Source organism: Borostomias antarcticus (genome assembly GCF_949987555.1).
Source record: "Borostomias antarcticus genome assembly, chromosome: 3".
NCBI lineage: Eukaryota > Metazoa > Chordata > Actinopteri > Stomiiformes > Stomiidae > Borostomias > Borostomias antarcticus.
In genome coordinates this window covers 23,118,606-23,145,425 of record NC_140236.1, presented here as the reverse complement: position 1 = coordinate 23,145,425, position 26,820 = coordinate 23,118,606, and the positions used below count along the sequence as shown (strand labels likewise).

Here is a 26,820-nt window from a genome sequence, read left to right as displayed (position 1 = left end):
TATTGTTGAACAAAAATATCACAGTGTATTGCTGATGTATTGAATCTAGTTAGATTCCAATGTCATTCTCAATATAGGGCCTGCCTGGTCAACTTAGAATGAGTCATCAATAAGCGGGAAGATTGTGGTGTCACCTGAAGCCAAATGGCTGTCTAGTAGCCCTCATCTCATCCTGTCTCTGTCTGCAGGTCTCGGTGCTGCCAGCTCTGACATTGTGAACTGCAACTGAATCTGAAACGATACTTGACTGGTAGTTGGAGCAAGGGGAGGAGTCATAGTCGAGGTAAAGGGAGGAGTTATAGTCGGAGGAAGGGGAGGGGTCATAGTCGAGGGAAAGGGAGGAGTTATAGTTGGAGGAAGGGGAGGAGTTATAGTTGAAGGAAGAGGAGGAGTTAGTCGGAGGAAGGGGAGGAGTGATCATCGGAGGAAGGGGAGGAGTCAGACAGTCCTCGCCATGTCCAAGAGCAAGAGCTCGGAGTCGGTGAAGGTGGTGGTGCGCTGCCGGCCCATGAACGAGAAGGAGCGTGCGGCGAGCTTCCAGAGGGTGGTGTCCGTGGACGTGAAGCTGGGCCAGGTGGCGGTGCGGAACCCGCGCGGCGGTGCGGCGGCCCACGAGCACCCCAAGGTCTTCACCTTTGACTCGGTCTACGACTGGAGCTCCAAGCAGGTGGACCTGTATGACGAGACCTTCCGGCCCCTGGTGGACTCCGTGCTGCTGGGCTTCAACGGGACCATCTTCGCCTACGGCCAGACGGGCACGGGGAAGACCTACACCATGGAGGGCGTGCGGAATGACCCAGAGAGGCGCGGCGTCATCCCCAACTCCTTCGAGCACATCTTCACTCACATCTCGCGCTCGCAGAACCAGCAGTACCTGGTCAGAGCCTCCTACCTGGAGATCTACCAGGAGGAGATCCGCGACCTGCTGTCCAAGGACCAGGCCCGGCGCCTGGAGCTGAAGGAGCGCCCCGACACTGGCGTGTACGTCAAGGACCTGTCCTCCTTTGTCACCAAGAGTGTGCGCGAGATTGAGCATGTGATGAACGTGGGCAACCAGAACCGCTCGGTGGGCGCCACCAACATGAACGAGCACAGCTCGCGCTCGCACGCCATCTTTGTCATCACCGTCGAGTGCAGCGAGCTGGGCCTGGACGGTGAGAACCACATCCGCGTGGGCAAGCTCAACCTGGTGGACCTGGCTGGCAGCGAGCGCCAGACCAAGACGGGCGCCCAGGGCGAGCGCCTGAAGGAGGCCACCAAGATCAACCTGTCCCTGTCGGCGCTGGGCAACGTGATCTCCGCCCTGGTGGATGGCAGGAGCACGCACATCCCCTACCGCGACTCCAAGCTCACCCGCCTGCTGCAGGACTCGCTGGGGGGCAACGCGCGCACCGTCATGGTGGCCAACATCGGGCCGGCCTCCTACAACGTGGAGGAGACGCTGACCACGCTGCGCTACTCCAACCGCGCCAAGAACATCAAGAACAAGCCGCGCGTTAACGAGGACCCCAAGGACGCGCTGCTGAGGGAGTTCCAGGAGGAGATCGCCCGGCTCAAGGAGCAGCTGGAGAAACGCTCGGGGAAGAAGAGGAGGAGGAGGAGGAGGAGGGACGGCGAGGAGGACGGAGAGATGGAGGACGAGGAGGAGGAGGAGGAGGAGGAGGAGGAGGGGGGGGAGGAGGAGGAGGATAAGGGGGGTGCGGACTACTGGCGGGAGCAGCAGGAGAAGCTGGAGAGCGAACGGAGGGCCATCATGGAGGATCACAGCCTGGTGGCTGGGGAGAAGGAGCGGCTGCTCCGGCAGAAGGAGAAGAAGATGGACGACCTGAAGAGGGAGCGGGAGGCCGGAGACATGCTGGCCGCCAAGGTCAAGGTGAGGAGGACTCTCTCTCCCACATTAAAAGCTCTAAATAACCCTCCAGTACAACTCCAAAAGTATTCTGTTTTTATTGTGTGTATTTACCACGTTGAGTGTTCACAATCCACTTTGCTCGTTGGAACGCAGGTTTGTTTACCTCCATACCTAGCTAGTCACAATGCTACACGTTTGGAGTGATGCGTGTAATCCCTAAATAGTTCAGAGTATTTCTGCTTAGAAAATAAAAATGTTTAATTAAAAATTGTGGTCACTCAATGTGGTAAATACACACAATAAACTCTAAACAGAATAGTTTTGGAGTTGTATTGGGTTGTTATTTCGTGACATTTGGAAAGTAGGCTAATCGGCCTAACCTGGTACCAGTGAATGCCGCTAAGCTAGGCTAATGGGTCCAGGTCTCGCCACTCCATATTGCACGCACAGAGTTGAAAATGCTTCATACTGCTTGTCTAACCCTTCTATTAATACATCCATGGTCTAACCCCAGGGAAGATGGAAAACAAGCGTAGGCTATTTCCCAAAATCTTGGCCATGTCCTTTAATATTATCGGAAGCTTTTGGTCTTGGCTCATGCAAATGACCCTACATGATCCCAGTCTTTGCAAAATCTTATAGTCTGTGACTAAAAACTTGACACAGTGGCCCTTATTTACTAAGCGATCGTACGACAGAAAACTGGGCGCACGATCATTTCCACGCCAAGTTTGGCATTTATCAATTTTGACGTGAGCGGAGACTGTGATCAAATCTCACGTCAAGTCTCAGACCGTGTAGCAAGTTTCAGACTGATCCTGGCTGGCTTCTAAGCGCAGCCACATAGGCCTGTTCATCACTTTAAAATAAGTAGCCTACCCTATGGCAAATTATGATATTTTGTTAAGGCCTTGCCACACATCCCTAAAATAAATTGGTATTTTCCAATTGTTTTCAATTGACAGGGTAACCAGGTTTTTGGTAAAATAATAATTTCACTTTCATTTTGAGATAGTCGTATACTTCTTAGACTATAGCCTATAACTGTCCGAGGAGAGAGGAGCTAGCCTCTAAACCTAACCTACCGGACTCGATCACACAAATCGGAGAATACTGAAATTATCATCTGACTGGCATCTAATACTCTGCGTAGTCAGCAGTCCAAAAATGCAGACTATGGCAAAATATTACATATTCTAAAGCAGTGTTTCCTGTGGAACTGATCTCTTGGTGTGGTGGTGTGTGAAAAAAAGTCTGATTTTGAAGCGGGGGATCGGAGACCACCCTTCTTCCTCCCTTGTTCCTCTCTCCTGTCCCCTTCCTTCTCCTCTCTCCTCTCTTGCGCTCCTCTGAACAACCTCTCTCTCCTCTTCTCTCTCACCTGTGCCTCCACTCTGTGCCTGTGCCACAGTCCTGTCCTCTCCTACCACAATCCCTGCCTCTGCCTAAAAAAAACAATTAACTGAAGAGTAGGTCTATAAAGATGGCCTAACTTAGCTCGTAAGGCTGGTAAAGTCCTAGAGCTTAAAATGTAATTAATTACATGTAACTGGACGGGATAAAACGGTAAACCCACACAGGCACTTAATAAATCATATGGTTTATAGACATATTTTAATCAAATGTATTGTAGGTTACTATTATAACAACAGCTGTAGATAAATAAATAAAACGGTAAGCTAGTCTTTAAACATGCCTAAATAATTTGTTGCTTTTTCTGTTATTTTGATTGGCACATTTTAGGTGGCTGGAGGAACATTAACGCAAGCTAGTGTTAGTTCAGCCAGCCAAAAAGACGGTCGCACAATCCATCAGGCAGCGCTGCGCCTGACTCGCACGAAAGTTGCAGAACCTACTCGCGCTTGTGGTTTATATCTCCTTGACAACGCTCGCTTGAAGGGCTGACCGACTGACAGACAGCAGCGCGTAGCTCAAATAGAGCAGGCTCCGCTTCGGCTCAAACTGTATTTTCAGATAACGTTACGTAACGTTAGCAACACAAGGCCAATTTATCATATTCATTTTTTTACTTGTCCGATCAGACACCTGCATGAGGCATTCCTCTTGCCCGAACAGAGTTTACTGGTCCCTGGGAAGCGGGCAAAACTGTTAGCCTACAGGTAGCTTGCCTTGTTCCTGAATCCCCCTGATGTGAATCATGGCTAGCCGGCAATAACCTAGCCTACCTGACTGGTCTCATCATTCTCCTCTCTCTTCCTCTTCAATAACCTAGCCTACCTGAGTGGTCTCATCATTCTCCTCTCTCTTCCTCTTCAATAACCTAGCCTACCTGACTGGTCTCATCATTCTCCTCTCTCTTCCTCTTCAATAACCTAGCCTACCTGAGTGGTCTCATCATTCTCCTCTCTCTTCCTCTTCAATAACCTAGCCTACCTGACTGGTCTCATCATTCTCCTCTCTCTTCCTCTTCAAAAATTGTCATATGCCCATCTGGAAAATTTTATTGATATATTAGGTTATAGGATCCGCTAGTTGTCATCAGTCAATAAATCAATCATAGCTTTATTTGTATAGCGCATTTCATACCCAGAGGCAACACAATGCGCTTTACAGAGAACAAGGGAGGTGGGCATACGTCCCACCCCTACATATTCCAGAGGGAAGCAAAAAAACATTATCACCCGGGAGCCAGATACTGTAAGTGAGCTGTAAAAATTTTCCCCTGACCCCTCTCAACAAGGCAATCGAGCAAGCTCCTGGAGTATGTTTGTCTACAAGCTAAGAACATTAATAAAAGCAATAAATTACATTAAATTACATTTTCAGAGTAAGAGAGGCTAAACACATCATAGAAGAGACATGGCAAACACTGGTGTATGTCTGTGTGTGCGTGCATGTGCCTGGGCCCAGATAGAGGCAGGGGTTGGGGTAGGGAGGGGGTAGGAAAAGGATACGGACCCGCATTAGGGTGAGGGGAAGGGGATCTGAGCCCAGGACTGGTGTATGTCTGTGTGTGTGTGAGTGTGCCTGGGTCCAGGTAGAGGCAGGGGTCAGGGGTAGGGTGGGGGTAGGATAAGGATACGGACCCGGGTTAGGGTGAGGGGAAGGGGGGACTAGGTCCAGGCCTAAAGCCGGAAGTGGACTGGTGTATGTCTGTGTGTACATGTGTGTGTGTGTTAACTAATTGCTACGACATCCACAGCAGACACAGGGGTATCTATCGGACTCAGGGTGGTCTGCTGGTGACAGTAGGGCATCCACTGGACCTGGTTAGAAGGTAGGAGGGAGAGAGAGAGGCACTAGGGGAGGCAGAAAACGGTTAGTAGCACACTGAGCCATTGAAGCAACACAGATATCAGAACAGAACAAGCTTGTTTCAGGGCAACCAGCTTCTGTACACAACTTGATATGCATACAGTGCATAGCAGGATATACACCAATGTATACAGAGGATTCACAGGTATGTTTTGGGCTGCTTTTCTGTGTCTCAAGGTCCTAGCTAGTGATTGTAGGCTAGGCCAGAAAGGTACGTCTTGAGATCTCGCTTGAAGACCTCCGTTGTTTCGGCCCTTCTTAGGCACTCCGGCAGGGTGTTCCAGAGGTTGGGGGCATAGAAACTAAAAGCTGCCCCTCCGTGTTTCTTGGTCCTGGCTTTTGGGACTGTTAAGAGTTCAGTACCTGAGGATCTGAGTGGTCTGTTGGGCATGTACCTGACAAGCATGTCTGAAATTTATTCTATCTATTCTTGTGCGTGACTGTGGAGAGATTTTTAGACTAGTAATTATATTTTAAAGTCTATTCTAGAGTTGACAGGTAACCAGTGTAGTGATTTTAAGGCTGGTGTGATGTGTGCCCTTCGTCTAGTCTTGGTGAGGACTCTGCACTGCAGCATTCTGTATCATTTGTAGCTTAGAGATTGCTTTCTTTGGTAGGCCTGATAGTAGAGCATTGCAGTAGTCCAGCCTGCTTGTGATGAAAGCATGCATTAGTCTTTCGGTGTCAGCCTGAGAGAGAAAGGGTTGCACCTTGGCAATGTTCCTTAAGTGGTAAAAAGATGTCTTTGTAATATTCTTGATGTGGTTTTCGAAATTAAGATCTGAGTCAAGTATGACACCTAGGTTTTTAGCCTGGCAATTGGTGTCAATTTCCAGAGTTTTTAAATGTGCAGATAGTTTCTCTCTTTCAGCTTTTTCTCCAATAATCAGTACTTCTGTTTTGTCCTGGTTTAGTTGGAGGAAATTATGTGACATCCATACATTTATATCCTAATACACTTGACAAGGCAGTCAATCAAGCTGTAGTTACTGGGTGTTTATCCTCCTGATGACACTGCCAAGGGGCAGCATGTACAGGCTGAAGAGTAGAGGTCCTAGGATCGATCCTTGGGGCACCCCACAGGTCATAGGGATCTTTCCTGAGCTATGGTCACCGAGGGCAACGAAGAAATCACGACCGGTTAGATAGGTCCTAAGCCAATTAAGGACTGGACCGGAGAGGCCAACCCACTTCTCCAGTCTTTTGATGAGGATTGCATGATCTATAGTATCAAAGGCTGCACTCAGGTCCAGGAGGACGAGAACAGAGAGCTCTTTGGAGTCAGCATTAATTCTGAGGTCATTTACAACTTTGACTAATGCCGTCTCTGTGCTATGATGGGCACGAAAGCCGGACTGGAAAAGGTCAAGGGTAGAACTTGTAGCTAGTAAATCATTAATCTGTTTGAAAACAATCTTTTCCAGAATTTTACTCAAAAAGGGAAGGTTGGAGATTGGTCTAAAATTGCTAAGAACTGAAGTGTCTAAGTTGTTTTTCTTCAGCACGGGTCTCACCAAAGCAGTTTTAAGTATTGGTGGGAAGACACCTGTAGATAGGGAGTCATTAACAATGCCTAAAATGTCATAGGATACAGAGTCAAAAATAGTTTTGAAAAAATCGGTGGGGATGGGATCCAGCAGCCATGTGGAGGATTTGAGTTTGGATACTACTTTTCTCAACATTTCTGTGTCCACCAGTGTAAACAGGCTCATATGTCCATTACATGGAGGGAGAGGATCTGTGAACGGGATGCATGGCCTTTCCTGGGTGATATTCCTCCTAATATTCATAATCTTATCTCTGAAGTAAGCTGCAAATTCCTCACATTTGGAGGTAGAGAGCAGGTTATTTGGTGTTTTTACGGCAGGGTTTATTAGGCTATCAATTGTTGAGAAGAGCACTCTTGAATTATTTCAGTTGATAGATATCAATTTTGAGAAGTGGTATTTCCTTGCATTTCTTATTGCTTTATTAAAGGCAGAGAGATGTTCTTTGAGAATATCATGGTGGACTTGTAGCTTGGTCTATCGCCACATACGCTCAGATCTTCTGCAGGTTCTCTTAAGTTGATTTGTTTCCTCATTTCGCCATGGAGCTTTATGATTGGCTGTGATCCTCTTCACTTTGATAGGTGCTACAGAATCCAAGGCTGCCCTTACTCTGGTGTTAAAGATGGTTGCTAAGTCTTCAATAGTGCCTGATGGCCCCACTTCTGGAGTTGATAAATTCTTTGTGATCATTATTTCTCTAAAACTATCAGCTACTGCGGAGGTAAGATAACGTTTCTTGATAAAGCGCTCAGTACTACTTTTGACTTTAGGAACCAATGCAGTGAAGAAGATACAGAAATGGTCGGAGAGAGCAAGGTCACTAATAGAGGAGAATTATAAAACCAAAGGCTTTACCAACGTGCTTGAGATAGGCAGGAGCTGTCGGCACGTCTAACTGTATATAATATATAGGGGCGTGATATTCTAATTATCATAGATTCCAGCCGCCACGTTTATCACCGCCCGATCATTCGTACGATGGGATTGGTGGCGTACGATTGTTTGATAGATCACACGTGGATGCAGTCCTACCATCATTTGTGCGATGGAATGTGTGATACAATGTGCGCCAGTTTGATAAATGAGGGCCAGTGTCTTTAGATTTGAGAGGGTGTCAGACTTGAGTCTGTTCAACGTCTTCTAGTGTATGGAAGCATTAGTCTCTCACTCCTGTTTGGTGTCCCAGTTTTGAACCTGTGATATATTGTTCTCTTTCTATCTCTCTCTTTCTCTCTCTCTCTCTCTCTCTCTCTCTCTCTGTCTCTCTCTCTCTCTCTAACTTTGTCCCTGGTGTCTCCTGTTGCCCAGGCGATGGAGAGCAAGCTTCTGGTTGGAGGGAAGAACATTGTGGACCACACAAATGAGCAGCAGAGGATCCTGGAGCAGAAGAGACAGGAGATCGCTGAGCAGGTTTGTGATTGGCTACCCGGAAGAGACGGGAGATCGCTGAGCAGGTTTGTGATTGGCTACCCGGAAGAGACAGGAGATCGCTGAGCAGGTTTGTGATTGGCTACCCGGAAGAGACAGGAGATCGCTGAGCAAGTTTGTGATTGGTCACCGTGAAGCTCATATGTTATGTGATATATTAACCTCCTGATGGGAGGAGGAGAGTCTCTAATGATCCTATAATCAAGCAGAGTCAGAACCAACCCTGCCTCGGCTCTCATCACTGACTCATGCTGGTCCGGCGTCATCGTGCTCACAGAGATGCTGTCATGGTTTGCGTGTGTGTGTGTGTTTGTGTGCGCGTGTGTGTGTAGAAACGGCGTGAGAGAGAGATGCAGCAGCAGGTGGACTGTCGTGACGAGGAGACCCTGGAGCTGAAGGAGACGTACAGCTCGCTCCAACAGGAAGTGGACATCAAGACCAAGAAGCTGAAAAAGGCAAGCAAGCTCTGCCTCCACGGCGTTCGACTGGAGCGCACGACGCGCGTCGACTGCGTACGACGTTCGCAACTGTGACGTCACAACTGTCATTTCTCTGTGGCTCCTTATTAAGAGTTTTATTACCTCCGCCCCAGGGGCAAAGCCCCGCAGGGTGAAAGGTAATGTTTTCAACCCTGTCTGTCTGTCTGTCTGTCTGTCTGTCTGTCTGTCTGTCTGTCTGTCTGTCTGTCTGTCTGTGTGTGTGTGTGTGTGTGTGTGTAGGCGGACAGGATTAAACAAAAACTACCTGCCCGATATGCATGAAACTCGGTGGAGGGGTGCAGCATGGGCCAAGGAACTCTCCATTAAAGTTTGACCATGATTCATTCATAGGTGGCTCTACAGTACCCATATTACTGTAACTTCAGTGTAGTGGGGGATTTAGGTTTCAGTTTCCTCATAGGTTTCAGGTTCTTGGCGCCACGTGCAATACCGAGTTTGGCCACTACGCCAAAAACTGGCTGTTCCTGGCCATGGGGGCTTGCTTCATGCGCCACTGAGCAACTTTCATTGGATTGAATGGGCCGCCATCTTTGCATGCCTTATCCACTTCTTATAATACATCCATGACCCAGCCATGATCAGTTATGCTCGCGTCAACAGGCTGGTATCTATATACTTTTCCAACTCGATCCGGAAGGTAGAACGCTAGAGCCTGCCTACCATAATGTTTCCGTCTGGTGGATGGAAGATGATGCTGCAGCAGTGTTATTATTTAAATCAGCAATATTTAAATTTCGCCTTGCGCCTGACGAGACTACTGGCTGCAGTGTAGAGAGCGACAAACAAGCTGCTAAAGCTATTGCTGATTATGGTGTTTTGTGCGCACAATACCATTTAGTACATTGTTATCAACTTGTTTGCTAACAAAGGCTAGTGCTACTAGTTAGCTGTTGATAACGAGATCAGCTGTTGCAACTGGAACGCTCACCTCAGGAGTGACACTTTCAGGTGGATGAAAATAAAGTGTCTGCACATTAAAATGATTGACTTCATATAGTTTTCTATCTCGCCTATAGACTTAACATGTCATTGGCTGTATAACTCCCATCTCAAATGTACATCTTGTAAACTACTGTCTGCAGACTCTGAACCAGCCCACTCCTCCCTCCACTACTGCTCTGCTTGGCTGTTAATGAATGTGAATGGGAAGTCTTCACAAAACTAGCAACATTTTGGAAATTGGAGAGGAAAGATGTCAAGCAGAAAGAGGAAACTACAGGTGGTGCTACAGTAACCAATTAAAAAAGCCAGTAGGAGAGCACAGCACATGAGAGGTGGGGGTGGGAGGTGGGAGGAAAGGCAGAGAGGGTGGGGGGGGGGGGAGGCGGAGGTCTGCACTCTGAGTGCGAGTGCAAGCCCCTCTAGTTTATTAAATGTCACGGAGGTTAAGGTATAGAGATTAGAAATGAAATGGCTTCACTACCCTGGACGGGAATGAATACTCCAGTCTGGTCTTATGATGTATACAGCTGGATCGTTTCGACACCATGACCCGCTGCTAACAGTATGGTGCTGTTCTGTCTTCTACTCCCACCCCCCCACCCCGGACCACAGCTGTTTGCCAAGATGCAGGCGGTGAAGTCTGAGATCCATGACGTCCAGGAGGCTCACATCAAGGAGCGCCAGGAGCTGGAGCAAACACAGAACGAGCTCACCAGAGACCTCAAACTCAAGTATGGAGCTGATCACACACACACAAGCTCACCAGAGACCTCAAACTCAAGTATGGATCTGATCACACACACACACACACACACACACACACACACACACACACACACACACACACAAGCTCACCATAGACCTCAAACTCAAGTATGGAGCTGATCACACACACACACTAGTGGAGGCTCGTCCATTGAGGCAGGGGAGGACAGTCCTCCTCAGTTTTTGGAGAGAAGAGAGGGATTAAAATATAAATATATGAATGTATTTATTCATAATTAATATTATCTCAGTTTTGTTCATAAGGCAGGTTTTCCCTATGGATAAAAACTCATTATTGAAATTCTAAAGCTCCAACAGTGACATCTATAACATGCAGCTGGAGGACCCATAGATATCTATGGAAGGGAGGCTAGCCTCCCTTAGGGCGGGTTCTTTTCTCTTAAATCAATGTAATGCCTTTTTTCTTGCTAATTTGTGATTGGCCAAAACGCTGAAAAATTACTGCAAGGGAGGACAGTAGTCTGGCCCTGTCTGAACAGGATTCAGATATTGACATTTTGTTAGTCCAATCACATTTCAGATTCCAGATTTACCACAGTGAAGGCCGATTGAGTCGGCGTTGATGTCGTGTTTCTCTTCCATTACATTACATTACACTACAGTCATTTAGCAGACGCTTTTATCCAAAGCGACTAACAATAATTGCATTTAACGTAGGAAGAGCCAATGTACTCCTACTTGCCAGAACTCACAAGTGCATCTTCTTTCTAAAACAAGTGACTAAGAGCATAATCTAGTGCTGAAGGCAAAGTGCAAGAATCACAATCTAAAGTACAGTGCAATATAATATAATACAATAAGTGCTTAGGTGGGAGGATTGTTGTAGTACTTCTTGAAGAGATGAGTTTTGAGCATGCGACGAAAGATGGGCAGCGACTCTGCTGTCCTGACATCAGTGGGCAGCTCATTCCACCACTGCGGGGCCAGGACAGAGAAGAGCCGTGACCGTGTCGATCGACCGCAGGAGCCTCTTCCCTGTGCCATTGGAGACTTTTTGTGTGTTCGTAGCTCCATAATATAATACAACCGAAAGTATTATGGGACATATTATACATCAAACTGTTCGTCTATTTGTCTTGATTGTAGCCATCTAAATATCCAAGCTGACATAAATACTTTTTGAGCTAGAGCCGTCTGAACACGACAGTTCCACTGGCTGGCTATAGCCGGTAACGTTAGCTACGAGGTGCACGTCAGGCTACGGCATAGGCAGGCGCGCAGATTGGCTGGAGGTGCAAACTGTCGGCAACTCGTCCAAAACATTTCTAGAGACTGGGTCGCAACACCGGATCGGAGAAATCCACAGCCTGGCTCCTGCTTGCGTGAGAATTGATCGCTTTGCGGTGCTTATTCCTCATCCAGTGATGGATGGGTGGATGGAAAACTTTCAACTGAATGTTCATATTGTTCTGATAATTGTAGGCTATAGCAACATAAGAGTGGCAGCTTTGACAGCAACCCAAATGAGCTAATCCCATAGCTGTACCATTGCTAGCTAGCCATGAGCGGATACTGCATTTGCTGTGCAACGTATTCCATTGTCTAGTTGTCAAATCTATTTGCCAACAAACTGTTTGAGAGCCAGCACACCTCAGTGTCCCCTAATCAAAAACATTTTTCATATATCACCTAACCTCTCCAGCACCTCACCAATATCAATTATTTTCTCTCTTTAGAGAAGAGAGTAGCTTACAATCCATTACAACAACTATTGCTTACAATGTTTTATTGTTGTTTTGTAATATTTTATCATGAATATGATAAATAAATGCTGCATGTAGTTAAAAAGTGTTATTCAGTTTTTCATATGCTAAAATTGACTGTAAATCCTTAAAGCTGATATTTCAAATAATAACTGACTGAGGGAAAGTGTCCCCCGGCGCCCATGGGCGGTTCGCCTCTCTTCCTCCTGTCCTCCTCAGTTTTTGGAGTCACCAGCCGCCACTGACACACACACACACACACACACACACACACAAGCTCACCAAAGACCTCAAACTCTCAAGTATGGAGCTGCTCACACACACACACACATAAGCTCACCATAGACCTCAAACTCAGTACGGAGGCCGCTGATCACGTTACACACACACACACACCATACGAGCGTGCACGCACCGGAATACCATAATCAATACAGCTGTTTCAGCTGCCGTCTTTTGGGAAAAGTGCAGCGTACCTGGCTGGTATATGTCTGTGCTGTGATTGGTGGATTGCCCTAGCCTGGCTCGGTCCTCGCGGTATATCTGTGCTGTGATTGGTGGATTGCTCTAGCCTGGCTCTGTCCATGTGGAGTGGTTCTGGTTGATTAATCCGTCCCGGGCACGCGAGTAGACGAAGCTGGACATGTGATCTGTCTAACAACTCAGTAACAGATCTGGACATGTGATCTGTCTAACGACTCAGTAACAGATCTGGACATGTGATCTGTCTAACGACTCAGTAACAGCTCTGGACATGTGATCTGTAACGACTCAGCTCTGGGGCCTCACTTATAACTGTGCAGAGAATCCACATTACTAAGCTTGCTCACTGCAGCACTCTGTGCACTCGTGCTGAGAAGAGCGCTATAGAAATAAAGTTTGACTTGCTGACTTATCCTTCTGCCATCGGAGTCGCAGTTTGTCATTTCTCCAGAAATGTGCTTACGCATGGGTCAGAGTGCGTGTGGAGAAGTGCACATTTTCCAGCGTTCTCACATTCTCAAAGTTATTTTTTTAATAAATACCCAAGGTTGCTTAGAAAGTGGCGTACGCATGCTTTTGTGCACACGCAGAGTTTGTAACTGAGGCCCCCTCTGCTCAGATGGCTAGCTTCCTCACTCTCAGGACGGCATCAAGCCTGTTTGGTTCTTTCATTGCTGAAGACCGTTGAGTATTTCAGTCATGTTGCGGGTGGATGGTCATGTTCCTGGGAGGGAGGAGGGATTAGGTTCTGGGAAAGAACACCCCCCCCCATGCTGTGATGGGTGTGGTCTGGATTCTGTCTGATTGGCTCGTTCTCTGACCACATGGTCTACTCAGCGTCCTGCGGTCAGTTCTAGCATCCCCAGCTACAGCTATCTCTGGCCTGTAGATGTCCACAGTCAACTCAGAGGAACTGACCTCCTCTGTCTGTCCCCCTCCCTGTGCGTCTCCTTGTCTGTCTGTCTGCCTGTGTGTCTGTCTGTCTGTCTGCCTGTGTGTCTGTCTGTCTGTCTGCCTGTGTGTCTGTCTATATGTCTGTCTGTGTGTCTGTTTGCCCCCCTGCCTGTCTGTTTTCGTGTGTGTGTATGTGTGTGTGTCTGCCTCCCCTCCTCTCAGACATCTGATCATAGAGAACTTCATTCCCATGGGAGAGAAGAACAAGATCATCAACAGAGCCTTCTTTGACGAGGAGGACGACCACTGGAAGATGAAGCCCATCACTCGCATAGAGGAGTATGTACACACACACACACACACACACCATCCTGACACATTCACTTGCACGGTATGGGGGGTGGGAAGTGCCACGTTTCGCAGGTGTGAGTGTGTGTGTGTCTGTGTGTGCGTCTATAGACGCACGCACACACACATTCACACGCACACCTTATCCTTGCAAAGACATAGTTAGGGAATCAGCCAATCAGATCGCTGGGATTTGCATGTATCTTTAGCAAAGATAAGGTGTGTGTGTGTGTCTGTGTGTGTGTGAGTGCGTCTATGTAGAACTTAGTGAAAAATTAGACGCACACACACACACGGACACGCGTTCATTTATTCGTTCGTTCACTTGAGTGGGTGGAATGTGCCACCTTTCGCTCACTGTGTTAAGCATGTGTGTGTGTGTGTGTGTGTGTGTGTGTGTGTGTGTGTGCACGCGCGCTAAGCTAGTTAGCAAGATGGCTGCGCGTAACGTACTGACGTAATCAGCCGCGCTGCGTGCAACGTCATCTGCGTGCGGTCCAGCTGGACAGGACAAGCGAATTTCCGTCTTTCCAACGTAAACAGGTAAAGCTTACTACAAATATAGCCTACAGACAATCCTAATTATATATCCTTGCTAGTTATTGTATACTGTAACTGTAACATGGCGAGACTTTGGATTTGAACTTGGATGTTAGCTGTGAAAACATCGCGTTAGCTAACGAGCTAGCAAACTAACTAACTAACTAACTTCTGTGAGCTAAAGCTAGTTCGATGATATGTTTAGAGATCCGTTTGGCAGCTAACGTTAGCTAATTTATTGTTGCCCATCTGTCGCTTGACTTTTGACTCTTAGCTTATGTAAACAAAGATGCGGCTAGACGCTAACGTTAGACTTGTTTGTACAGTATATTTCTATATTTACGTTTATGAAGTGCTGTACCGTACATTTCAGGCCATGGGTATTCTGAGTGACTCTTCAGGCGTTTGACCATCCTGTGAGGGAAACAGGCCTACACCTCGAAAAATGCCATGATCGTTTAAGGTAAAATTATATAGCAATGACTGTATTACCCTGTGACACAATGTACTATTGAGGTCATGGGACTAGATATTACAACAATCTCTAAGAAATGGCTAACGTTACCTACAGTGTCACCCTGTCTGACCAAGTGAGCCTGTGCGCCACTGACTGTCTGACCCCCTGCCTCCTTCCGCTCAGGGAAAATGCCAGCAGCACTGCCTGCCTGGAGTCGCCCTTCAGACCTGTGGAGCTTCCTGGACATCCCACGCTCGCGCCTGGTCAAGTACCCACTGCTGCTGCGCGAGATCCTCCGACGCGGCCGGTTTGGAGCAAGCGATGAGCTCACACGCACACACACACACTGCAGGGCTGTGTCCTTAACAGTAATACTTAATCCACGCCGCGGTCTATAACCCGCATCCCTCTGTGTGTGTCTGTGTGTCCAGATCGTCATCATCCAGGGCGTGCTCTGCCATGGCCAGCTATGCAGCAAGAACGGACAGGTGAGCAGAGCGCGCGTGCGCACACACACACACACACACACACAGCACACAACACAGATCGGATCAGATGAGGTTTATTGTACCTAATCTAAGTGAGGCTGGTTTATTGACCTGTCTACTGTTCTCTTCCTCTCCCCCCACAGCCAAGAACATCTTCCGCGTCCGCTTACAGGACCCAACCCGGGGCCAGTCCCACACACACCCTGCAGGTCAACTACGTCCCAGACCTGACCCTGCTACAAGCGCTGCTCATTCACCGTCTCCACCATCGTCCACATGGAGGAGGCTGATGACAACTGCCCCCAGCTCCCCCTGCGGGGATGAGACCTCCAGCCCCGCCTCCTCGCCGTCTCCCTCCCCCTCCGTCTCCTCCTCCTCCTTATCATCATCGGCATCATCATCATCATCATCATCATCTCCGCTCTCCTCCCCCTCCTCTCATAAAACCAAAAAGATACAGATACAGAATACTTTATTTATCCCCGAGGGGCAATTCAGTTTCCACATGTTAAAAGCCGACATACACATACACATTCGTCACTCGTACAAATTACAAGACACAGAGATTCAGTACCAGGTTCACGGTTGTGCAAGAGAGACTATGCGATGAGGGGACAAAACGGACTCCTGAGCGGACGTGTTTGATGTAAATAAATAGTGGGGACTGGAGCGCTGACTGTGTTGTCTCTCCTCGTGGGACTTTTATTTTTGTGTCTCAACATGTTTATTATTACAGCAGTGTTCTGTGTTACTGTCCTCATTGGCAGCTATTTACTTCAGGTGCAGTATTCTGCATGGCCCTCTCTCCGGGTCCTGCTATGAGGGAAACATTACACCTTGTTGCATTTACTGCAGTTGAAGGCATGAATTAAAAGGCAACCACATTCCATTTTATGACTTTTCATTGTTATAGTTCAGAACATACTCACTCAGAGGTGAGACAAGTGGGACCTGATCATATTCGTATAGGGCTGTGTTGATTTTCCCTATATAGTGTTCCTAAGACTTATTATTATTGTTGTTATTATGAATAATAAAAGCAACAGTGGGTACTTGACCAGGCGCGAGCGTGGGATGTCCAGGAAGCTCCACAGGTCTGAAGGGCGACTCCAGGCAGGCAGTGCTGCTGGCATTTTCCCTGAGCGGAGGGAGGCAGGGGGTCAGACAGTCAGTGGTGCACAGGTTCACTTGGTCAGACTGGGTGACACTGTAGGTAACGTTAGCCATTTCTTAGAGATTGTTGTAATATCTAGTCCCATGACCTCAATAGTACATTGTGTCACAGGGTTATACAGTCATTGCTATATAATTTTACCTTAAACGATCATGGCATTTTTCGAGGTGTAGGCCTGTTTCCCTCACAGGATGGTCAAACGTCTTCAGAGTCACTCAGAATACCCATGGCCTGAAATGTACGGTACAGCACTTCATAAACGTAAATATAGAAATATACTGTACAAACAGTCTAACGTTAGCGTCTAGCCGCGTCTTTGTTTACATAAGCTAAGAGTCAAATGTCAAGCGAAAGATGGGCAACAATAAATTAGCTAACGTCAGCTGCCAAACGGATCTCTAAACATATCATCGAACTAGCTTTAGCTCACAGAAGTTAGTTAGTTTGCTAGCTAGTTAGCTAATGCGATGTTTTCACAGCTAACATCCAAGTTCAAATCCAAAGTCTCGCCATGTTACAGTTACAGTATACAATAACTAGCAAGGATATATAATTAGGATTGTCTGTAGGCTATATTTGTAGTAAGCTTTACCTGTTTACGTTGGGAAGACGGAAATTCGCTTGTCCGGTCCAGCTGGAACGCACGCAGATGACGTCGCACGCAGCGCGGCCGATTACGTCAGTAGTACGTCACGCACAGCCATCTTGCTAACTAGCTTAGCACACACACACACACACACACACACTCACACACAGACCTGCGAAACGTGGCACTTCCCATCCCCCATAGCACAGACCTGTTCACTTACCCTCTGTGTGTGTGTGTGTGTGTGTGTGTGTGTGTCAGTGACCAGCAGATGATGACGCGGCCGGTGTCTGCTGTGGGCTACAGGAGGCCCTTGAGTCACTACGCACGCACTGCCATGGTGATGAGACCAGACATCAGATACAGGGTAGGTACCACACACACGCCCCCCCCACACACACACACATATGCCCCCCACACACATATCCACACACACACACACACATATCCACACACACACACATATCCACACACACACACATATCCACACACACACACATATCCACACACACGCCCCCCACACACACACACACATATCCACACACACGCCCCCCACACACACACACACATATCCACACACACACATATCCACACACACACATATCCACACACACGCCCCCCCCACACACACACATATCCACACACACACATCCACACACACACACATATCCACACACACACACACACACATATCCACACACACACACATATCCACACACACGCCCCCCACACACACACACACATCCACACACACACATCCACACACACACATATCCACACACACACACATATCCACACACACGCCCCCCACACACACACACACACATATCCACACACACGCCCCCCCCCCACACACACACACACACACATATCCACACACGCACACACATCCACACACACACACACACACACACATATCCACACACACGCCCCCCACACACACACACATATCCACACACATCCACACACACACATCCACACACACACACACACACACACACATCCACACACACACATATCCACGCACACACACACGTCCACGCACACACACATATCCACACACACACGCCCCCACACACACACACACATATCCACACACATATCCACACACACACATATCCACACACACACACACACACATCCACACACATGCCCCCCCCACACACACACATATCCACACACACACATCCACAGACACACACATATCCACACACACACACATCCACACACATATCCACACACACACACACATCCACACACACACACATATCCACACACACGCCCCCCACACACACACACACATCCACACACACACACACACACACACATATCCACACACACACACACACACATATCCACACACACACACACACACACATCCACACACACACACATATCCACACACACGCCCCCCCCACACACACACACATATCCACACAAACACACACACATATCCACACACACACATCCACACACATACACACATATCCACACACACACACATCCACACACACACACACACACATCCACACTAGGGCTGGGAGTCCGAACTTCGGGATTCGAATATAATTCGAATATTGACAGAAATACTGGTATTCGAACGAATATTAGGCAGCCCTTAATATTCGAACCTGTTATAGGCATAATTTTTTGTAAATGTGTTGGCTAGCAAACGTTGCTTTTGATTCAGATTCAGAGGGTTTTTCACGCCTGGTGAAGTTGCAATCGCGAGCTCATTAGCAAGGCTATTGGACACCTGGGCTCCTGTAGGAGGTGACGTTAGTTAGCACTTAGATAGCACTTAGTTAGCACGGTGCGTTCCAGGCAACCCGTAACTCGTGTTTTTCCGACCTCCTACACGTGAAAATGCTCTGGAATGGCAGTCAAACCCGTAACTTCTGGTGCGTTCGTTCAAATTGCGACTTGCTACTAGGAATGATTAAATAAAACGCCGCATGAACTCGCACTTCCTCGTCGCAAATTCGGATGTTTCTCAGCCCCCAGTTGCAGGCTGATGTCAATATCATATCATCATCATCATATCATTCGCTATAGCTCGAATGCACACAGGTCGGAGGTAGGGATTTTGCCACTTGCGACTTGCCACCACAAACGAACGCACCATTCCCACCCGTGAACTCGTACCATGGATGTATTAATAGAATACATCATTGCTTATCGATATTGCCTATGATACAATGCCCACTAGTGGACATAATGTGCACAACTTTATTTTAATACCTAGGTAGGTCTTTCTGTAAGAATTTAATGGTAAAAATATTATTAATAATAATTCGAATATATTCGAATATTATTATTAATAAATAAACGAACTTCGAATATGATTTTGGGGCAAAAGTCCCAGCCCTAATCCACACACACACATATCCACACACACACACATATCCACACACACACGCCCCCCACACACACATATCCACACACACACATATCCACCCACACACACACACACACACACATCCACACACACACGTATCCACACACACACACATATCCACACACACACGCCCCCCACACACACATATCCACACACACGCCCCCCACACACACATCCACACACGCCCCCCACACACACACACATATCCACACACACGCCCCCCACACACACACACACATATCCACACACACGCCCCCCACACACACACACATATCCACACACACGCCCCCCCCCCCACACACACACATATCCACTAGGGATGGGAATTTCGACTTATTTTAAAACCGAGTAACCTAACCTGATCCTACTCGAGTAAACCGATTAGGACTACTCAAAAATAAGATTACTCAAAAAAAGCGCATTTAACCCCGGCCCCCTCGGAGGGGAATACGTTTTTTTCCGCCGTTATTACCGTAGCGGTGCTTTCATGTCTCGTCCATGCCCTTGCAAATAAACATATTTAAAAGCCGATGTGTGGTTGGATGCATTACTTATCATCAGATTGAATAACCCACAGGTTTTCATGAAGCTATCGGAATCTAAAAACACAGCCTTTTAATGTGGATGCACTGCCCAGCTCATAGCCTATTATCGTTAGGCTACACTGAAAACTCTAAGCCTACAATATGCAACCAGACCTCTAATTTACTAATCAAAATTAAGTATTAAACCAAGCCTTTACTGCCAATGCCGGATAACAAGTGAATGAATTTTTAGCGTTATCTAAAAAGCACCGTGGCAATCACTGCCTATTTCCAATTTATTGTCAATAATGGATGTTTCGGCGTCAAGCCTTCATTAGAGAAATGTCCATGCAAAACTAAATAGATTTATTGAAAAATAGGCCATTCATTCATTCAATATTTATTTATGGCAGGCTGGAAAACTATAGGAGTAGGCTACGCGCATGGGCCTGTGCTGGTACTCGCTGTCTTTTTCAGCACCACCTCATTACCAACATGATTAGACTACCGCAAAATGATGGGAGTGCTGCGTGGAGCCAGAGTACAAAGTCCACTCACACCACTGCCTACTATGCACAGTATGCAGATAAACAAATTCAGAGACCCGGTACCAGCGTTTAATTGTCAAAACAAAACAAATTAAGTGGCATATATACTCACTAGTTCTCTCATAGGCTACCTACGCTGTGAAAGTCCGAGGCTCGATCCATAAAATTCTTGAACACTATGCAAAACCACGGTGTAGTTTGATCCGAAAATGCTTAACAGTATGGAAAACCGAACCATGGAGAGCGAGCATTAGCAAGTCCATGGGCTAATTATTGCTAGTTTTCGTGACCACTTAACTTTGCACCCAAGAACTGTGTCCAAGTAAATAAATATAGCTTTTAAAACGTAACCAGTTAGCTGGCTAGACAGTAGTCAACTAGTAATCAGTCATCACTACCCCTGACAGCTGGCTGCATTTATTATTTTTACGATCGGTGCACTTTCAGATATTCCGTTTAATAGCCAGGCAGGGGTTTCCCCGGGATCCCCAGACAGCTGACGAGTAATGCCCTATAATATCTGATCATTGGTTGCCTGAAAGAGCCGCAGTGACGTTGGCAGCGCCTTTCTGAAAAGTTGAGATGGCAATGTTTTCAAAAAGCCGGAGCGCTCGAAAAAAGACTCGGTATACAGCGCTTTTCTCCAGGCAGCCGCCAACGCTCTATCCTCATTGGTAACAATTGAAGAAGGGCACAGGCGCTCAGAAATGCGCGCTTTCACGGCCAAACATGCCATATTATATAGCCTTTAGATTAACCGAGTAGTGTTTATTTTCCGACTAGCAGATTGCCTACTCGAGTACTCGGTTAACCGTGCACATCCCTAATATCCACACACACGCCCCCCACACACACACACACACATATCCACACACACACCATCCACGCCCCCCCCCACACACACACATATCCACACACACGCCCCGCACACATACATGCCCACACACACATTTGAATACTTTATTTGGTTCCACAAATTATATTACATAAGCAGGGAATCAAATATATTAGGGCTAAGCAGCATTGGACACTTAAGGATCCACATAGCACCTCCTTCTCCACACGGCTAAGCTGCCAATAATAGCTGAGACAGCAGAATTTGGCAATTTACTTGGCTTTTCTCTTTGGCAAGCCAGCAATCCTCAGACCACTCACGGTGCATTTGTATACATGGCCAAGACTTCCAAATATGAGTATACAAAATGTACACATGTACCCAAAGCTGGTTATTACATCGAGCAGTGGTCGGGATTTTAGATACTTGTCCTGGAAAGCCTGGTCCATGTACGGGTCAAAGACACCGCGATTAGCACACCAAGATTAGCACCTCCTTGTGGCTGGTGTCAATAAAAACAACATCAGGCATATTGGGGATGTAAGGACATCATTGGTAAAACCAAACCATTCTGGTAGCACTCTTGTATGCTTGTACATAGCTGCACTGGATGGTAAAATTCCCAGTCCTTCCTCCCCACATGGGAGGAAGACGATGCTCTGTGTGGAGTGTGTGTTGAGGCCCACCCACTCTCTGACCAGCTGGACAGTTTTGTTCGTCATTTCTCTCAGTGCCTTGAGAGGGATGTGAACATTGGCAAAGAGATTGAATTTGAACCAGAGCCACCTCTCTCACAGCCTGGAGCTTCATGAGAACAGGGAGGGGGGACAAGTCAATCAGGTGGAGTCCATGGAGAAACTCTGCAGTGAGCTCCTCCACCTGCTCCCCCTACTCACCAGCGATGTTGAACCTGTGGCCAAGGTATGGGTAGGTCTCATTACGGGAATACACCCTGATGGGTTGGCCCATTACAAGAAAGGAGGGGGGCTTGTCATTCTTGGTGTTATACCAGCGGTTGCCTCCACTGTGACGCTCATGGAGTACAGCACATTTAGCTTGCTTCACCTCCAGCCCTGACCATGGGAGGAACTCATCAGTGCGTGCCAGCGTGTTGGTGATGACATCCTCCTGTCGTGATGACACCTGCACGTCGTCCGCGTATCCCAGAACAGGATTTGGGGATGGGACATGCAGAGGAGCACACTGATAGATCCACTTCATCCATTGGTTGAGGGCTAGGATGAAGTTCCCGGCACTCCAGGGACAGCCAGTTTTTATTCCCACCTTCAGTGCAATCGGCTCTGTGAGCTGCTGCCCACAGATGACCTGGAGCAGGGGTGTCAAACTCTGGCCCGCGGGCCAAATTTGGCCCGCAGTGTAATTATATTTGGCCCGCGAGGCAATTCCAAATGACTACTAGAGCTGGCCCGCCAGTATTATACAGCGCATTCACCGCTAATACTACAAATCCCATAATTCTCTGCTGTTGGTTTGGCGCGTCAATCAAGACAGGACCCAGAAACGCCCTCTCTTCTGTGACAGTAGTCATAGCAATCTCATACTACAACTGTAACCGTGTTACCCCTTCTTAAAAATGGCGAAAAGAAAGGCAGAAAACAGAAGCTTTACGTTATGTAACGTCTCACTGTGATAGAGACACCTGTGTTGACCTAGCCGGCCGCTGTGTTTGCTCTGTTCCTGTTCATTCAATCCTGTCTGCCTTCTTGCCGGCCTGTCTGTCTGCCTGTCTGTCTGTCTGCATGCCGGCTGTCTGTCTGCCTGGCTGTAGGACAGTCAGGGTTTTACAAGCTTCTCTACTGAGCAGATGGAGCACCAACACTTGTGTCTGAGGGTGTATTCACATATGTTAGTGCACACCATTGATGCGCACCAAAAGCGAAAGTGATAAGTGCATATTCAATGTTAAAGCAAAACTTGTTTGGGTCCATATTAAAATTTTAATTTGTTCAATGTTGGCCCACGAATTTGTTCAAGTTTTAAATTTTGGCCCACTGTGTATTTGAGTTTGACACCCCTGACCTGGAGGAATGACCCCTGGTACACGCTGGATACAATGTTCACTAAAGGCTGGGGCAGGTGTATCTCCTCTAATGCTCTTAGCATCACCTCATGGGACAGTGTTTTCATGTTTGAAATCCTCTATTCCGGTTTAAAAAAAAAAACACATGTTCGTTCATTCCCTGTCTATTGATATAGGCTTTCTGATGGGGGGAGAGAATCCCTGTGCCCACCCGCCAGGGTAGGATGAGGTTGAGTAGGCACTTCATAAAGACTTTATATATAGTGGGCAATAGTGAAATGTCACGCCAAGTGGAAGGATCGTCTTGGACATTTTCCTTTTTTGGCATCCTGTAGATGAGGGCACCTTTCCAGGAGTCAGGAACCTTCTCATTGACCAGGCAGGCATTGAAGATGTGTGAGTGTTTGTGTTGACGTGGGCCTGGTGGCTCTCAGCGTCTCATAGATGACCCCATCAGATCCGCTAGCCTTGTTATTGGGAAGAGAAGACAGAACTGCATCCACTTCCTCCGTTGTAAAATTATGGGTATGTGGAAAATAGCCTTGCTCTAGTTTGTCAATGGAATTGTACCAAGGGGGCATGGCCAGGGGAGTGGCGACGCTTGGTACAGTTTCACATTTGGCTTTGTAGTAGTCATACACATTAGCTGTATCACTAACAGTGGGTGGGGTTTCAGGAAAATGGCTATTATTGAAAATGATATCGATTGCCTTTGATTTGCGATATTGCCAGAGATACGCCAGCTTGTTCCTGGAAACTTTCCTTTGCTACCGGTGTGTCTCTGTCCCGGAGGAGGCCCGGTGTGTCTCTGTCCCGGAGGAGGCCCACAGCACTGGCTGTATTCTCTCTGGGATGAAGCAAAGCTGCGTTTCTATCCAAGGTGTCAGCGAGTCAGGTGTAATGTCCACCGGGCAATCGGCATAAAGAGGGCATTTCTTCAGGATTCTAGCGACTTCAGAAGCTTGAATCCATACGGACGCCCATTTCGTTGCGTCGCGGAGAATATTCCATTATTGAAAAAAGCGCTGAACAGAATGGACACCAGTTTGCCCCCCTTCTCTGCGCCAGCGGGAGTAGCAGCAGAGGTAGATGTGACTGGGAGCAGGCTTGTGTCGTGTCCCTCTGTGGGCTCTTTCATGTCTCTGGAAGGTAATCCACTCGCCATCTGACATTGGTCGCGCGTATTGCTGGAAGTCTACACGAACATCTCCGACCGACACACACACATGTCCACACATACGCCCCCCCACACATACATGCCCCCCCCCCACACACACACACATGCATATCCACACACACGCCCCCCCTCACATACATGCCCCCTCCCCCCACACACACACACACATATCCACACACACACACACGCCCCCCCCCACACATACGTGCCCACACACACACACGGATGCCCACATTCACACCTTCACTGTCCACCTTTAACTGTGTTAACAGTTAAAAATCTGTCTCATGATAGCATAATTCTCTCTCCTTCTCTCTCTCCCTCCCTCTGCTCTCTCTCCCTCCTTCCCTCTTTCTCTCCCTTCCTCCCTCTCTCCCCCCACCCTCCTCTCTCCATCTCTCTCCCTCCTCTCTGTCTGTCTCTCTCCCTCCCCCCACCCCTTCTCTCTCTCTCCTTCTCTCTCTCCCTCCCCCCACCCCTTCTCTCTCTCTCCTTCCCCCCACCCCTTCTTTCTCTCTCCTTCCCCCCACCCCTTCTCTCTCTCCTTCTCTCTCTCTCCCTCCCCCCACCCCTTCTCTCTCTCTCCCTCCCCCCACCCCTTCTCTCTCCTTCTCTCTCTCTCCCTCCCCCACCCCTTCTTTCTCTCTCCTTCCCCCCACCCCTTCTCTCTCTCTCCTTCTCTCTCTCTCCCTCCCCCCACCCCTTCTCTCTCTCCTTCCCCCACCCCTTCTCTCTCTCCTTCTCTCTCCCTCCCCCCACCCCTTCTCTCTCTCTCCTTCGCCCCACCCCTTCTCTCTCTCTCCTTCTCTCTCTCCCTCCCCCCACCCCTTCTCTCTCTCCTTCCCCCCACCCCTTCTCTCTCTCCCTCCCCCCACCCCTTCTCTCTCTCTCCTTCTCTCTCTCTTTCCCCCCCCCACCCCTTCTCTCCCTCCCCCCTCCCCTTCTCTCTCTCCCCCCTCCCCTTCTCTCTCTCTTTCCCCCCTTCCCTCCAGGCTGAGAACATCCTGATGCTGGAGATGGACATGCCGGCGCGCACCACCAAGGAGTACGAGGAGCCCGTCATCGCCCCCCGGGTGGCGGCGGCCCTGGAGGACGCCCTCAGGGACGAGGACGAGATCCAGGTGGACGCCTCGGGCTTCCACATCAGTCTGGGCCCCCCCCTCGCCGCCCCCCAGCCCTCCGTCGGCTCCCTCAGGAAACCCAAGTCCGGGTGAGGGATCAGTACACATGTGCCCTGCTGGGTTCTCTAGACCGTTTCACTGGAGTTTTCAGTCACTAGGGCAAAAGTCACTTGATCCAAGTAAACGTCCGGTGCGTCAATCTGCGATAATAGTCAAAGGCTCGTAAGTTGAAAACTTTTACAAAATGTCCAAATTAAACTTTGGGACATTGTTGTTCGATGGTAGGATTATTGTTGACCTATCTCAACTGTTCTGCCTTTGGAAGACTCAAGAAATTTGAGTCATGAAGCTTGTCATTTCCAATGTTAGCTAACTTGTTAACCGGGATGTTGAGATGGACCAAAGCGGTGTTAAAGGTCTGTGTTCTAACTGGTCTCCTCTCTGACCCCACGCAGACGAGCCAGGTCGGGGAAGAAGTCCGGCACGCCCACCTCCCCCTACGGGCCCTGCAGCCCCAGCTCCCCCCTCTACCCGCAATCCCGGGGGCTGGTGCCCAAGTGACCCCCCCATTACGCGTGCGCGCGCACACACACACACACTCACACACACTTTTTACCACTCTGGGACCTCTAATACACGACAAGCCCTTGTTGATGTTGGCTGAAGGGAGGGGCGTCCCCAGGACAGCGCCTCAGCTCCACGCCGTTCTCCATCATGGTCCACGTTCACGACCAGGAGAGGCCCGAAAACCCAAGCTGCTTTTGTGTTTATCTGTTTGTTTGTCTGGAGACCGTGAACTTTTTTCACGTCTGCTTCTGGAGAGATTGATTAATGAAAGTACCCTGGTACTGGTAATGAGAGACCTGGTTGTGTGTCAGTGACGGGCTCTGTTAGTGTGTCTGTGCATGGGGGGGTTGGGGGGGTCAAATGAGTGCGTTTGTGTAGATGTTTGTTAGCGTTTTTTTTTTTTGTACGTGTCTCAGATGTTCCAGTTCGCCTCAGTGTTGAAGGTTTCAGTTTACTCAACACCGTGCTGTAGAGCTGATCTTTAAACCTGAAGGTTTCAGTTTACTCAACACCGCGCTGTAGAGCTGATCTTTAAACCTGAAGGTTTCTGTTTACTCAACACCGCGCTGTAGAGCTGATCTTTAAACCTGAAGGTTTCTGTT

At 48.2% G+C, this 26,820-nt stretch overlaps 1 protein-coding gene across 1 annotated transcript; it reads left to right on the top strand.

Moving 5' to 3' along the window:
- The first annotated feature begins 385 nt into the window (after positions 1-385).
- kif3b (kinesin family member 3B) lies at positions 386-26,519 on the top strand. The gene is made up of 8 exons (XM_084436416.1): positions 386-1,873; positions 7,987-8,088; positions 8,439-8,561; positions 10,161-10,279; positions 13,637-13,753; positions 17,269-17,374; positions 25,523-25,740; positions 26,107-26,519. Exons 1-8 carry the CDS (start codon positions 455-457, stop codon positions 26,210-26,212), a joined length of 2,310 nt encoding a protein of 769 aa, XP_084292542.1. The 5' UTR covers positions 386-454; the 3' UTR covers positions 26,213-26,519.
- The last annotated feature ends 301 nt before the right edge of the window (positions 26,520-26,820 follow it).

Bases quoted from the DNA above. Each gene is read 5' to 3' on its own strand.
- kif3b (XM_084436416.1), top strand. From the start codon at position 455: ATGTCCAAGAGCAAGAGCTCGGAGTCGGTGAAGGTGGTGGTGCGCTGC. The intron at 8,089-8,438 runs GTTTGTGATTGG...GTGTGTGTGTAG, and splicing joins GACAGGAGATCGCTGAGCAG to AAACGGCGTGAGAGAGAGAT. The intron at 10,280-13,636 runs GTATGGAGCTGA...CCCTCCTCTCAG, and splicing joins ACCAGAGACCTCAAACTCAA to ACATCTGATCATAGAGAACT.